Source organism: Dipteris shenzhenensis, chromosome 19 (assembly GCF_047967505.1).
Source record: "Dipteris shenzhenensis isolate YYH24624 ecotype China chromosome 19, Dip_SZ_1.0, whole genome shotgun sequence".
NCBI lineage: Eukaryota > Viridiplantae > Streptophyta > Polypodiopsida > Gleicheniales > Dipteridaceae > Dipteris > Dipteris shenzhenensis.
The window spans coordinates 47,365,423-47,379,971 of NC_141614.1; the positions used below are offsets into that span (position 1 = coordinate 47,365,423).

General features: G+C 45.8%; 1 protein-coding gene across 7 annotated transcripts in view; it reads left to right on the forward strand.

Moving 5' to 3' along the window:
* ACD5 (Diacylglycerol kinase family protein) overlaps positions 1-14,549 on the forward strand; it is a 74,899-nt gene that overhangs the window by 48,228 nt on the left and 12,122 nt on the right. For all 7 annotated transcript variants that reach the window (XM_087390537.1, XM_087390538.1, XM_087390539.1 and 4 more), the window contains one exon: positions 5,871-5,937. In XM_087390537.1, coding sequence (XP_087246663.1) covers positions 5,871-5,937 — 67 coding nt within the window. The remainder of the gene's footprint in view (positions 1-5,870; positions 5,938-14,549) is intronic.

Consider the following 14,549-nt stretch of genomic DNA (forward strand, 5'->3'; position numbering starts at 1 on the left):
AGAAGCCGGTGATAAACTGAGGGGAGACCAGGGAACCTGATGAAAAACTCCTTGTTTGTCTTCTTCAACTTGGTCAAAGCCCAGTTGAAAGGGAAACAAAAAAATCCTCCTGTAGCCTAGAAATAGAAACCTGGCATGTAGTAAGTCTCTCGTGACATCCGGGGAATCTAGACACACTTGAAAGAAACCTCGTCCCAACAAACGAACATCACTATCATGAGATTGAAACTGCACTAGGTTGTGTTTTTAGAGGATGAGTTTGGGAATGTTTCTGGATTCATCTAGGTATATCCTTAGGTGGGGGACGAGCTCTTGGGGAAGCGCCGCAAGCATCCAATCTCTAGCCTGTGATCTGGAGGGGTGTGAACCAAAGATGCGTGCAAAGAGAGTTGTGGAACACTCTTGCTCTAAGTCCTTTTGCAAAAAAACTTAAACACAAAAAAAAAAAACTCTGTCCGCTTTCTTGATGCCCAGGAGACCCCCATAAAATGGGGGTACATCCAAAGGGAGAGGGTGAAGTGAGGAGGGAGAGAGGAGAGAGAGCAAGCCAAAAGAAGTAGGGGATAGGTTGAAGGAGGAGGGAAGTTGAAGAAGGGGGGAGCTGGAAGGGGGGAGAGGGAGGGCAGCAAGGGAGAGAAGGGAAAGGGACAGTAGGGGTGTGAAGAGGAGAGAGGGAGGGAGGAGAGAAGAAGGGGGGGAGAGGAGGAGAGGGAAGTAAAAGTAGAAGTAGAATTTATTAGCGTCCTCGGGGGCCAAAAAATGACCCATGGGACTCGTCTCGATACAATGTAAAAAGAGTCTCCTCAAGGAGAGGGGTCAGGAGTCTATGAGTTCCTGACGACAGGTAAAAAGATGAGTGACAAAAGATCCCAATGCTGTTGGAGAGGCAGTGAAGAGAACTGATGTCAACTGAGCGGAGTCCCCTAGTATCTGCTGGTAGTCCTCCCTGATATGTGCATATCGGGGGCACTGTAGATCTACATGTGCCTCCGTCTCAACTGTCTGCATGTCACAAAGGGTGCAAGCAGCAGCAGCACGGGGGGGCGCAGGAGCAGCAGCGGGGGGGTAGCGCAGCAGCAGCGTGGGAGGGGGTAGCGCAGCAGCAGGAGAAGGGGAGGGGAGGAGAGGGGAGAGGAAGGGGTAGCAGGTAGGGAGGGACGAGGCAACAAGGAGGGGAGGAGAGGGGAAGGGAAGGGGTAGCAGGTAGGGAGGGAGGGGAGGGAGGATTCTTTTGAAGAAGGGGATTATGTGCACTTACGCCTCCATAAGAACCGTTATGCCTCAGTGAAGGGTAACACCAACACGAAGCTTGCTCACAGGTATTACGGTCCCTATAGGATTATCCGCAAAGTTGGCGAGGTGGCGTATGAGTTGGAGCTACCCAGGACCTCCAGGATTCATAATGTTTTCCATGTATGCTTGCTGAAGCCACATGTTAGACAGCATGTTCAAGTCCTTCCTGAGCTACCACCTATGGATGAGGAGGGCCACATACTCTATGTTCCGGAGCACATCATGGGTTTCAGGGATCACGTACTCCGAATCAAAGTCTACACCGAGTATCTTATCAAGTGGTAGGGACTCCGTGAGGATGAGAACTCATGGCAGCCAGAGAGCATTGTCCAGGACAACCCCTATCTCCTACCGGGCTAATTATTATTTGTTGTTTGCTGCACCTATTTAACAGCCCGCATATGAAATTTTGAGGGAAAAATTCTATGGGAAGGGATGGCTGTAATGAAGGGGAAAAGAGGCCAAGTTAGAGGCCCTTTAGGTGGAAAATGTGGAGGGACTATATAAGTCTCCATCCACCCCCTACTATGTACTTTTTGATGTGACATCTAATCTTATCTACTCTCCCTTCCTCCTTCCTACCTATGCTCACTCACTCTCTCTCTCTTCCCTACTCCCTCTCAATCTCTCCCTCTCTTTCCTACCTCATTCTCTCTCCTACCCCTTCTCCTCCCTTCTTCCCCTATCTCTCTCTCCTTCTGTTAGTCTATCCCCCTTTTCCAAATGTGTCCCTACCCCCTTTTCTACATCGGGGTCATATAAGCCACCCCTTTGTATCCATTTGCAAGTACTCACGTTTGCTTCAGCTTCTTGCATTCCACTCCATTTCCATTACTTTGTGACCCAACATTTACTGCCGTTTAGTTTACTGAAGGACGATGTCAGAAGGTTGGCAATAATGGACAACCTTGTTTGACTCCGATCGTGCTAATGATCTCCTCTGTCCACCTCGTAACAGTCCGGACTCTACTTGATTCATGTTCATAAAGTGCAGTGCCCTGATTGCTCAAATAATGTTCTGACTGTACCCAAGATCAATTAGGCGCCTGAAAGTCAGGCTCATGGTACCGTGTCGAAGGCTTTGTGGAAATCCACAAAGCAACAATAAACCATCTGCTTCCATTCTCAGACCTCCTCAATAACATCCCACTATGTAAAATGTGGTCCAGTTTGCCATGATCAGCTCAGAAGCCTGCCTACCCCATCACTTGTGTCCCGCACATTCTGCTTCTCAGGTAGCATGAGTGTCAATAAATCTTGGACATGATGGGTCTAATCATGATGGTCCTGTAGGTCTTCGGACTCATGGGATCCCTTGCCTTGTGAATTGGAATAATAGTGTTAAGGATCTAGGTGCGGAGAAAATCGATGCAAACTGTTTCATTGAATAGCTTTACTAAGATCGGGGCTAGTGTGCTGATACAATGTGCAATGTACTCCATAGAAAGCCCTTTAAGATCTTTGGCTTGGCCATTATGTAGCTTGAGGGTAGCATGTTTGATATCACCAGTAATGAAGAGTGCACAAGAAGTGGGATGTGGTAGATGTGGGAGGTCTAGTGAGGAATGTCATAGAGTGTGCATGCATTGGTGTACTAGATGATCTAGTCGGTGATAGGGGATGTGGATCTCCACTCGAGAAACTTCTATCAAAAATCCTGGGAGTTGTTACCAAACAGAATGTTTAGTAGTTCTTCCTCATTCTGACGGATAACGTCTCTCTTCTTCAGAAGTACGAGGTTATGATATTCTCGTGTAGTGTCTGTCGCACTCGAAAGATGATGCTTGGTCTTGAATCTGAGCTGACGGCGCAAGGCCTTACACTCATCATCATACCAGCTATTGCAAGGGATTGATCCAATGGGTGGTAGGCGGGTGGAACTAGTGGTATGCGGGAAAGACTAGATGGCAGCATCATGCAAGAAACGGGTGATAAGTGCAGCTGTGTCCTCTGCAAATGGGATATCGTCAAGGTCATCAAGCATACAGGAGAGGTGGGCAGCATAGGCAAGGCTAGTGTATGGTCAAAATGAATCTCTTGAAATGTAGTGTAATGGGACATGATGTGTTCTGTGGAGGAGTGGAGGTAGGGGGATGGATAAGCTAAAGAACATGTAGGTATGATCGGCTCTAGGGGTTGGTTGGGGAATTGAGAAGTCTGTGAGAGGATGGCCATGTCTCTAGACCATCAGATCATGTATCCTCCCCATATCAATAAGTGCGTGCCCATCTGAGGTGACACGGGATTGATGATCAATGGATACTTGTGAGAAACTTGCCTCATGTATATCAATACTAGGCAACATAATCGAGTCAAGACAAGAAACTGGGCGATAAACATACTACGTCCAACCATGAAGCCAATCTCACTAATTCTGAAATAACGTAGGCTATGTGGGTCGACACTTCTTTTTTATCAAAACAATTCTTAGCAAGCTTCTAGTGATTCCCTGACCAAAGCACACCCTGTGTGGTATGGATCCTAGATCAAGGGGGAGTGTTGAGAAATAGATGGTCATAGCATCCAATGTCATTGGGGCTATGTGTACTTAAGTGGAGTAGGTGTGTATGGTTCTAGTTATGTGCTAGTAGGCTTGAGACACATGTGGGTGCTATGTAGCACCTAATTGTAATCATCTCCTTACATTTGAGACACTTGGAGGTAAAGTGCTTATGCAAGATAAGTGGATTCTTTCCCTTTTCTATTTAATGTCTTGTACATGATAATTGGATTCTTTGCCTTTTATAGTTAAGATAAAGTGCTTAGTGCAAGAAAAGTGGATTCTTTCTCTTTTCTATTTAAGGTCTTTGTAAATGAGTGTGTGAGACATCTTTGTGAGTCAGCCCATTGTTTGTATCGACTTGTTGATCAATACAAAGCTTAGTGTTGCGTTGTGACATCTTGTGTTTTATGCTTTCATCTCTCATTCCACATTCCGCTTAGCTACTCTCTAAATGGTAACACAGGCATGGTGTCTCTCAACCACCGGCTACCCATCCGTACTTAGAGTTGTCTCCCAACCAAAGCATGGCAACCTAACTCACACGGCATCTCAACCAAGTGTGGGAATTGAAGTCTGATGGCCGTCCACTCCCAAGGCACCTACCATCCCCCCGTCCTTGAGCCATTGTGACCCCTCCCGTGGGTCGGCTCTAAGGCAAGCTCTGATAGGCGGGCTGCCGTTTGTGGGAGGGCTCCCCTTCGAGTCGTTTTTCCATATGAATACTTATCCTTGGCGTTCTACAAATTGGCTCGGCTATTCTAGCACCAAAATCCATGGGCGTTGGAGTCTCCCTCCAAGCCAACTTATAGACACCCCATCTCCTCTTCATCCTTCCTACTCCCCCAACATCTCACACTCTCTCCCATATTGGTTGGAGTTCTTCCTCGAAGTTTGTTGGCAACCCAGCTTGCAGCGTGTCCATTATCTCTGGTGATCCACTTGGCAGGGATGGCGTCTCCCAACCGGTCTCCCCCACCGCAACCCATCCGTAAATGTGGTTGGAGCAAAAAACCAAATGTATGTGTGATCGATGTCGAGGAAACATGTATCGTGCACGCAGAATTACACTCAATCACATGGCGTCTCAACCAATAGTGGAACAGATATCTTTTTAAAGCCCATTCCGAAGGCACCTGCCATCCTAGGACCGTCCTTGGACCATGGTGATCCCTCACATAGGTCAGCTCCAAGACAGGCTCTGATACTGTGTTAGACATGGCATTTTGAGAAACGTATAATGCCATTAGAGCCCATACTTGGAGGATGTACAAGAAAATAAAATAACATACAAAGCTCGTCCACATAATAGAAGAGTTCAGTCAAAAACGCTTCCCGTAGTAGGGCTTACTAGCTTTAGGAGGATGAGAGTCAAGTGCCCTTATTCTTATCTGGTTGATAAAAGGATCAGGATTTTCTTGTAGGATTGTTTGTTTTCTAGTATGATATATCATTGGAATGCTAGACAGCTGATTTCTTTCAGTCTCAGCAATTTAGGATTTTGGGCAAATTTTATTTGTATTTAATTGTAATATGGACTGACTTTTTAGTGATCACTTTAGAAATCTTTTTGAAGGGCTTGTTTTTTGAAAGGTTTCTTTTTTGATTCTCAAGATAATAGAAGATGAGATGGGAATGTTCAATTGTCACTTTGGATATCTTTAGTTCTGCCTAATTTATATAGATTATTCCATAGGTTCAACGCTCATGTTTTGTTACACACTGGCTGAATATGTGCTGGACATACATTTGCTTCTATAGACTATTCTGCCAGTGGATTTTTTGTTACAAGCTAACTGCATCTACTTAGATGACAGGAGTGGGAATAAACTAATCTTTTAATTGATACATATTATGCCAGTGGACATCTGGACCTGAAAGATTTGTAAAGCTTGTATACTAGTAGCAACACTTTTTACACTGCAGGAGAATGATCATCTGTTTATTTCCTTGGGGATTCATTAAATACAATTTACGGTTAAAAAAGTGAATCCTTTGTATCATTCTCGTAGTTGTGGTTGCTTGGAAGTTACTGTATATTGATTTTGATTGAGTTTTTATTATCTGCTGAGAACAGGCATCTGATTCAATTGACAAAAGAAGGAGCAAATCCACTAGACTTGAGTTTTGTTGAAGAATACAGGGTAAATCTCAAGCCTACCTTTATTTATATCTGTGAGTCTTGAATACAGTAGGATGCCTTAAGTGTTATTCTTTCCAGCTTTGCATGGAAATGTAAATGTAAGGAAGAGATCATGACACTCAACATAATCTGTTTTTTGTTGTGGAAATGAACCATTCTATGTTATTAAAGGTAGTTTAAAATAGGAATCACCAAATCTAGCAAATGGGGAAACAGCTATTTTAGATTTTTAAGACCATATACTGAATCTCTGACGTGAGTTTTTTTTAACTATTAGATATGCAAAAGAATGTGTGCAAAACCTTCAGAACTGAAGAACTGCAGATGTCTCATACCTTTGGAAAGGGTAGTAAATGTGGTTCTAGAACCACAACAACCCATTATGCAATTTAAATTCATGATCCTCCTGCAATTCTGAAAAGATGGCTGCATGTAATCTTCTTGAATGCCATGGGAATATCATGTGGACTAAGTTTTCCAGGAATCTTAAAATGCTGTCTTTACCTTTTGACAAGGCAAATATTTGTATTCAATCTTGGTAAATTGAAACTGTAGACAGCGCACAAGACCACATCCTAGGCAGGGCATCTGCAACCTCATTTTGTTGCCCCGTTCTATATAGACTCAAGTCAAAATCATAGGACTGCACTAAAGCCAGCCATCTCTTTTGCTTGGCTGACAGATTGAGGCTGTGTAAGGAAAAACACAAGTGTTCTATGACCATTTTTTACTTTGATTTTTCTCCCATGCAGGTAGTGAATAATACTTTTTGAAGGGATGCAAGATGGACAGCATGTCTTCAAAACTGACCTGGATCTGCATTTCTTTTGACCACAACAAGGCATCCTTCTTCAAGAAGTCCATAAGGGGAGCTGCCCTGTTGGCAAATTTCGAAATAAATCGTATGTAGAAGGAGGCATCAATGTGCTCCGGTTTTCTTTTGCTGTAAATGAGGATGTTATTGAAGAAAACCAGCGCATATCATAGCACCAACAAAAGATATATTTCCATCCTCAAATGCACACAATACAAAAGAGAGATCCAGAGTCCCACCAAACCGTGATCCTGTGATCCTATCAAAATGTACTACTATCTCCTTAGCACCTCTGGATCCCTGAGCCCTCGTGCTCCTCATTGAGCTTCTTTAGGCTTAGTCTCCATGCTGTGATCGCTCCACCTTGCTGCGCTGGATGTCAGCGTAGGTGGGCTGCTTCGTGTGAGCTATGTGTGCAGGTCCTTCTTGTGGAAGCCCTTCTGGATGGCCTTTCTTATGCTCCAGTCTGCTGAAGACTTACTGCTCCAAATGATGAGAAGTGAGGTTCAAAGGCCTTTCTTTTATAGGGCCAATGCCGCTCCATAAAACCCACTTGGTAGGGGGGATTGGGCCGTCCCAAACAGTCCCTCCCCCATCAGCCCTAGTGGGGGCACATATGCAGAGGCATGCAGGCCCCGCTTGGCCACATGGCAAGCTACCACTGGCCCAGGCAGGCCTGCCCTAAAACCCGACCTATCCCTTGCTCTTCTGGCCCTCCAAACCTGTCTGAAACACGGCACAATCCATTGCTGTTGTTCTGCCCCTATGCCAACTTCCACCCTCCGGACCCCCTCACCGACACATCTTGGTCCGTTACCAACCCGTCGATGAAGATGCTCCAGTAGCTCCCATGTCATAGCCCTATCGATCATTGCAGTGTCGATGTCGTTTCCCAGCTTTTTCATCTAGTGGCTCTTGCTCCACCAGGTCCAGTTCCGCATAAGCACACCTTCTTGGTACATAGGTCCATCTTTGGTAGTACCAGATGGCACCACCTCCTTCAGTCACATACCGGCCTTCAAACTCGAGCCTTCCAAGCACCAACGTCCTCCCAACTGTCCCCGTCATGATGATTGAACAGCTTAAAGTCCTCCAGGCACCATGTTCTCAGGGTCTGTTTTAACCCGTCCTCCATTTGGCAAGGTCTGCAACCAAATAAAATACTAAAGAAATCAAATCCCAAGCATACATCCAGATTACCGGGACCATCAATATCCATGTGTAGTCCTGTGATGTCCCCCTCTAAGTCACAACATCCATCAGAGTTTGAGTCCATAGGTCTTCTCGAAGAATCCCTCTTTGTGCCAGCAATACCAGTAGAGCACCCAGATGGCTCCAAGCACTCGTCATTGTCCTTCACCTTCACAAAGGTTTCCGACTCATCTGATCATCTCTCTATGTCTAGGCATCCTCACCGTAACACCGGAGTCTGCATACTTTACCTTAGCAACACCGGGAGATGTTACCAAGAAAAGCTCCTCTGTGACTACCACATTGCTTTTTGACTCCTTTGATTCTAAGCCGGCCCCCTTCTTTTTCTAATCATCCTTCTCGTTTCTGGAGTGCTTCGCAAAATGTCTTGGCTCATCAAAGTAGAAGCATTTCTTTTCTTCTTTGTCTTTTTCTTCTTTTCTTCGTTTGAAGAGTCTGCTCCATCATCAAGTTTGTCCTTCTTGGGCTTGCCTTTGCCAAGCTTACCCTTACCCTTGCCTTTGCTCGTCCTGAGCTATTAGGACTTTATCATCGGTTCCATCATATTTCTTCTCGTGAGCTTCTTGCTGCAGAAGAAATGGCACCAGCTCCTCGAACGTCACTAGCGCCACCCTCTGCCTTTGCAATCATTGTAGTCACAGACCTTGGGAGCCTTTTAGCAATAGCTTAGCCATCTTGGTCAAACTTGTCCTTTGACCAACTACTGTCAGTTGATCCCGCACAACCAACCTGTATTTAATCCCCTTGATCCATGCTCATGCGATAAAGCTCCATCTCGAGGTCCAAAATCCTCCCTTCGTTCTTGAGCTCATACATGTCTCTCAAAGGCCTCGGAGGAAGAGTTTACCGTTTGTAGGCGAGGAAGTGCATCCATCGTGGTGCCTACAATGATAGCCAATGCATCTGTTGTTGGAGATATCATAGCCAAAGAGTGTGTTGATGTGATGTGTTGGTGTGTAGTACTAGGAGATCTAGTATTAGTTCATGTGTGAGTGCCACGTGTCACTATGGGACTTATGCCATTAGCACTTGGTGCAAGTGTGTGAGTGTAGCCTTTAAGGCTTGTACTTCACTTGTCTCATTTAGTGATGATGAATGAATGAAAGCCTTCATGGATTCTACATTTGTCTATCATTTCCTCACTCCCTAGCCTATCTCTCTCTCTCTCTCTCTCACACCATGTTTCTAGCATTGTATCAGAGCAGGTAGACCCTGCCATAGATGCCACGTCATCTCTGCCCTAACCCTAACTCTAATTCTGCTCAACATTCTGCCCTAACCCTAACTCTAATCCTGCCCTAGCCTATCTCTCTCTCTCTCTCTCTCTCACACCATGTTTCTAGCATTGTATCAGAGCAAGTAGACCCTGCCATAGATGCCACGTCATCTCTGCCCTAACCCAAGCTCCTCCATCTTGCAGCCACCTCAGTTCTACAGTCATTTCTGCCGGTAGCTGAAGCTGTCTCGCTGCTCATTTCCGCCTCCTTTCAGCTGCCTCCGACCCGATTAGGTTTCTGCACAACCACCTTCATTACTGCCTCCATAACTGCCTCTCCTTGCAGCCCTTTGTGTTCATTCCTGCCCATCTAGCATCTCCTCAACCAGCCGCCACCATTCGGGGTCTCTTGGAGCATTGTCTAGGCCATTGATAGCCTCTCGGGGATAGCTGGTTGGTGCCTCTTCTTCCTCCTAGTTTGCTGCTCGGCACACAGTTCCAGGCACGCCTGCACGTGTGGATCTTTGAAGCTGTCTTGGAGCTTTCCAATGCCGATTCTAGGGTTTGCAGGATGCTGCAGCAGAAGTCAGCCATTTGTGAGCATGTATTGCAGGTTTCCGATGCTTCTGGAGGCCTTTTCCACCTGTTTTGGAGCATCTTAGGGTTGTTGCTGCAGAAACGCCTCTTCCAGAAGCATTTTCGGGGCTGCTCCTAGCCTCTAACGTGCATTTTGGTACTGCATTTGGCGACCCTAAGGTACCTTTTTGAGGATTTTGGACCCGTGCTACAGCATCTTGAGCAGTCATCAAGTCCACAAGTGCTCTTCCCTTGGCTCATTCTTGCATTTCAGGGTATATACTTTCTGTTATTTGACTTGGGTTCACTCAGTTCTGCATTTTGGGGCATTTGAAGCACCACTAGACACCTATATCTGCCCGAGACCAGCCCATTTCTTTGCTGGTCCTTAATCTCAGCTTGTCGTCCACCTTCATCAAGGTCTTTGTTATCATGACTTCATTGTCTTCTAGTTCTTTGCTTGTGGAGAAGTTCCAAGTGGGAAGGTTTTCCCACATGGCAAACCAAGATGCAGCTGCTTCGTATGCGTGAAGGCGTTTGGGATGTTGTTGAGGACGATAAAGTTGAATTACTTGATTAGCAACACTAAAGGCTTTGGAAACAGTAGAATGCAAAGGCCATTGCCCTCATTGGTCTTTGCTTGGCCGACTCTCTCATCCATCATGTAGACTTTAAGTCAACAGCTAAGGAGATTTGGGATTGCCTTGAGGCATTGTTTGGTAATAAAATAACCAACTCTAAAGTCTTTTTGAAGCTCAAGTTTTATGATCTGAAATGGAAGAGAGTGATGAGTTGAGTGATCATCTAGCAAGGTTTTAAGCTCTTGCTCAACAACTTTCAAGTTTGAAGAGCCCGCCTGATGATCAAGATAAGATGGCTGTTCTTATGAAGAGTATGAATGGAATATCCCGCTTTGAGCAAACTCTTGAAGTAGTTCGCCTTGCCACTACCACATTTGATGATATGGTGGCTCTACTCATTGAGAAGGACTGTTGTAATAAGGAAGCCCCTCTTGCCTCTCCTGGTGATCACACATTTGTTTCCACAAGAAAGTGGAAGACCAACAAGAATATTATTTGTAGGTTTGCAAGAGGGAAGGACATATTGAAGCTCATCGCTTCAAGAAGAAGGAATAGGAAGAAGAGAAGCACCATGCCAATCTCCTTGTTGAAGAACAGGCTGAACTTGAAGAGCCCCCTGAGAAGATACAAGCGGCGACAGCCGAGGTTCATGGCCTCTCATTTGAGGAGCTGATGATCGGGATTATTGGGCTTTCTAGGCCCTCTATGCTATATGTGTTTGTGTTGAGTCCCTCTAAACTGAATGTATTTGGAGTCAATAAGAGGTACTATGCCTTGGGTTGTCTCCCAAAAATGAATGTATTGCCTTTTACTTTGGTTTGATGGTATTGACCACCGTTCAGAGTAAGGGGGGGTGACAAGTGATGGTCTGCCCTTGCCGGTCTCGCAAGTTGACTGAGAAGTCACTATCACACGGGAGGTGTTGGATAGTTGGACTTGCTCTTTGCAGTATTGCGGTGGAGGATTGCGGTGGAGGGGGGATTGGTCTACTCTTTGCTTGTTAGGTCTCACTCTTTGCTCTAAAGGAGGGTGTTAGAGATACCATAGCCAAAGAGTGTGTTGATGTGATGTGTTGGTGTGTAGTACTAGGAGATCTAGTACTAGTTCATGTGTGAGTGCCACGTGTCACTATGGGGCTTATTCCATAGCACTTGGTGCAAGTGTGTGAGTGTGTAGCCTAAAAGGCTTGTACTTCACTTGTCTCATTTAGTGATGATGAATGAATGAAAGCCTTCATGTATTCTACAATTGTCTACCATTTCCTGACTCCCTAGCCTCTCTCTCTCTCTCTCTCACCATGTTTCTAACATCTGCAATCATATATGCCAGGCTCTCACCAAAATAGGATCTACTGGTGTAGTCACTGACAATGCAATCGATGTCGCTAGAGTCATCGTGGTCTGAGGTATCAACTCTTTGCCCATCGCAATCTGCCAAGTCTCCCTCAACACTAAATGTCTCCTCTTCCACAATGGGTAATTGGTCCCATCAGGCTTGTCAAAAAAATTAGGGATGTGATATCTGTTGTCCATGACAATGAACTAAAAAGAAATAGAGTAAGAGTGTTGTACACCTGTTTGAACCTAAGCCCCCAAGGGCAATATCCTCAAGACGTAGAAGTAGATTCCCCTGAGCAATGAATCAAGGTCGTCCTTCTGCAAGGTCCTTGCCTTCAAGCTCCACTTTCCATGAACTTCCGATCGGGGCTGTGATACCATGTTAGAAATGACCTATACAGAGGGTATCCCACAGCAGAAGACTGATAGAGCTTCCTAAGAATTACACACGGAAGTGTTTACCTACGGAATCCAAAACTTCTTTCCTTATGTGTACTTCACAACCATGTGTGTGTGTGAGCCAGTAAATAGACAATGGTCCAAGAGAGATATAGCACCAACAAAAGATATATTTTCGTTCTCAAATAGACACAATACAAAAGACAGATCCAGAGTCCCACTAAACTGTGGTCATGTGATCTTACCAAAAGTTGTCCTACTATCTCCTTGGTTGCCTCTAGATCCCTGAGCCCGTGTGCTCCTCACTGAGCTTCTGTAGATTTAGTCTCCGTGCCGTGATCTCTCCAACTTGCTGCCTTGGATGTCAGCCTATGTCACGATCTGTGACGTATTCCTTTCTATATATCTAGACTTATGGATGGTTTGATGAATAGACACTTGTGGAAAGGTATGCCCTTTCGACGAGACACTCCCTATGAGGCACAACCCTTCACAAGAGACATTCTATTGAAGAGACATTCCTATTGTAATGTACCCTCTCATCAAGGGTCACACCCTTCACAAGGAGTACACACCTCTTCATGCACACATACACTTTGGAGTACACACCTTTTCATGTGTGACTCTTCACTCTCTATATAAGAGAGGCCCGATTGTATGGATGACATACTACAAATACTACAGACACTCGAGCAATACAAATATTCCTTGTTCTCTGCTATTTCAGTCTCCTTTCTGTTCCTTAGCACATTTCTAAATATAGTAAATCTAGGATTTCTTACAGTGGTATCAGAGCAAATTTCGCTCCTGCCTGTAGGAAATGCCCCCACCTTCTAGCGCCTATCTGATACATCTCTTTCCGCTAGAAGGATATCCGTGCACATTGTGCATGGAGGAGATGGAGAGAATGAGCGTAAAAATTTTTAGCGCCAACCTTGCCTAAAGTCATCAATGGCCTCTCCATCTCCCACACATCACGAGTTGATGTGAATGGACACGACAAAAATCGTGTCTTTTCATGTGCTTGGGCTGTCCCAAAACCAAGGGACGCACCTCTTCCACCATTGGACACACCTTTTGATGAAGAGTTTTGACTCCTCACCCAAGGGACACACCCCATCGTGAAAAAAAGGAGACACCTTTTCATGTGGGGACACCCCTTTTGAAAACAGGGTCACACCCCTTCATGAAAAGGTACACCTATTCCAAGGGTCACACCCCTTAGAATAGGCACACCTTTTGGCACCAAGCACTTATAAAAAGGGTACCTAGAGGGCTTAAAACCCAGCCCCATACCTTAGGTCTAACCCTAGACTACCCAAGGGTTAAATAAACCCACCCTTTAATTTTCTGGGCAACCACCCACCATAGGCAGCCACAAACGAAAAACAAAAGGGACGCTCCATTTTCAACGCCTGTACAAATTTCGTCAAGGAGGTCTGCCTCCCTACGCAGCCCCTGCCCTCACCGTTTTGCTGCCTGCCCTACCCCTCGCCATCTGCAGCCCCTGCCCCTTGACGGTTTGCTGCCCTGCCCTCGCCAGTTTTCGGCCCTGGTTCCCTGCCAGCCTGCAGCGCCAGATCAGCGCCAGTCCCTGCCATTGCTGCCGCAAATCATCCTTGGAAGCCTGCAGCCTGGTTTCGCCAGCCTCTATTGCGATACAGCCCTTGGAAACCTGCAACCTGTTTGGCCAGTCTTTATCACGATACAGCATTGGAAGCTGCAGCCTGTTTCGCCATAGACAGCCTGCCCCCCTTTGTTTCGCCACCTTACTTGCCAGATCAGCAGCGGTTCAGCCTCCTATCGCGATGAAGACAGCTTGTTAAATGCGCCATGTTCCTGTTTTCCAATCCCGACCAGCCAGGCCCAGATCTGCTCCTCGCCAACCACTGCAACATGGACCTCCGGACAGAAATCTGCAGGCCTTTTCTACGCAACAAATTGGCAGATTAAATGACTTCTAAGGATTCTCTTGTCATTATCAAATTACAGCAAATGAAAGATGCTTCCTTAAAGCATGGAAACCCCTGGTAATTCACCCAGCCTTTCAAGGACACCTCAGGCATCATCTACCACACAATATCGTGTTCAAATTGCACAACCAGCCCATTTCGGAGCTATTGCATCCTGGGTCTTCTGTGTCACGTGCCCTCCTAGTGATTTGGACCACATCCTATCCTTCTGCGTGAGGCACCTCAGTTACATTACTTCCTCAGCACAGTCCAGGTTGTGTTCCACGAGAAATGAAGATACCCAGAAACCGATATTCCTCACGAGTTTGCTGTCCATCTTTGGAGAGATTTTTACCCCTCAGCTTCAGCTTCTCCAGGGTACTCTCCACCTCCTTCAGATGAATGGTTTGATGGTTTGATGAATGGACACTTGTGGAAGGGTATGCCCTTTCGACGGGACACTTCCTATGAGGCACAACCCTTCACAAGAGACATTCCTATAGTAATGTACCCTCTCATCAAGGGT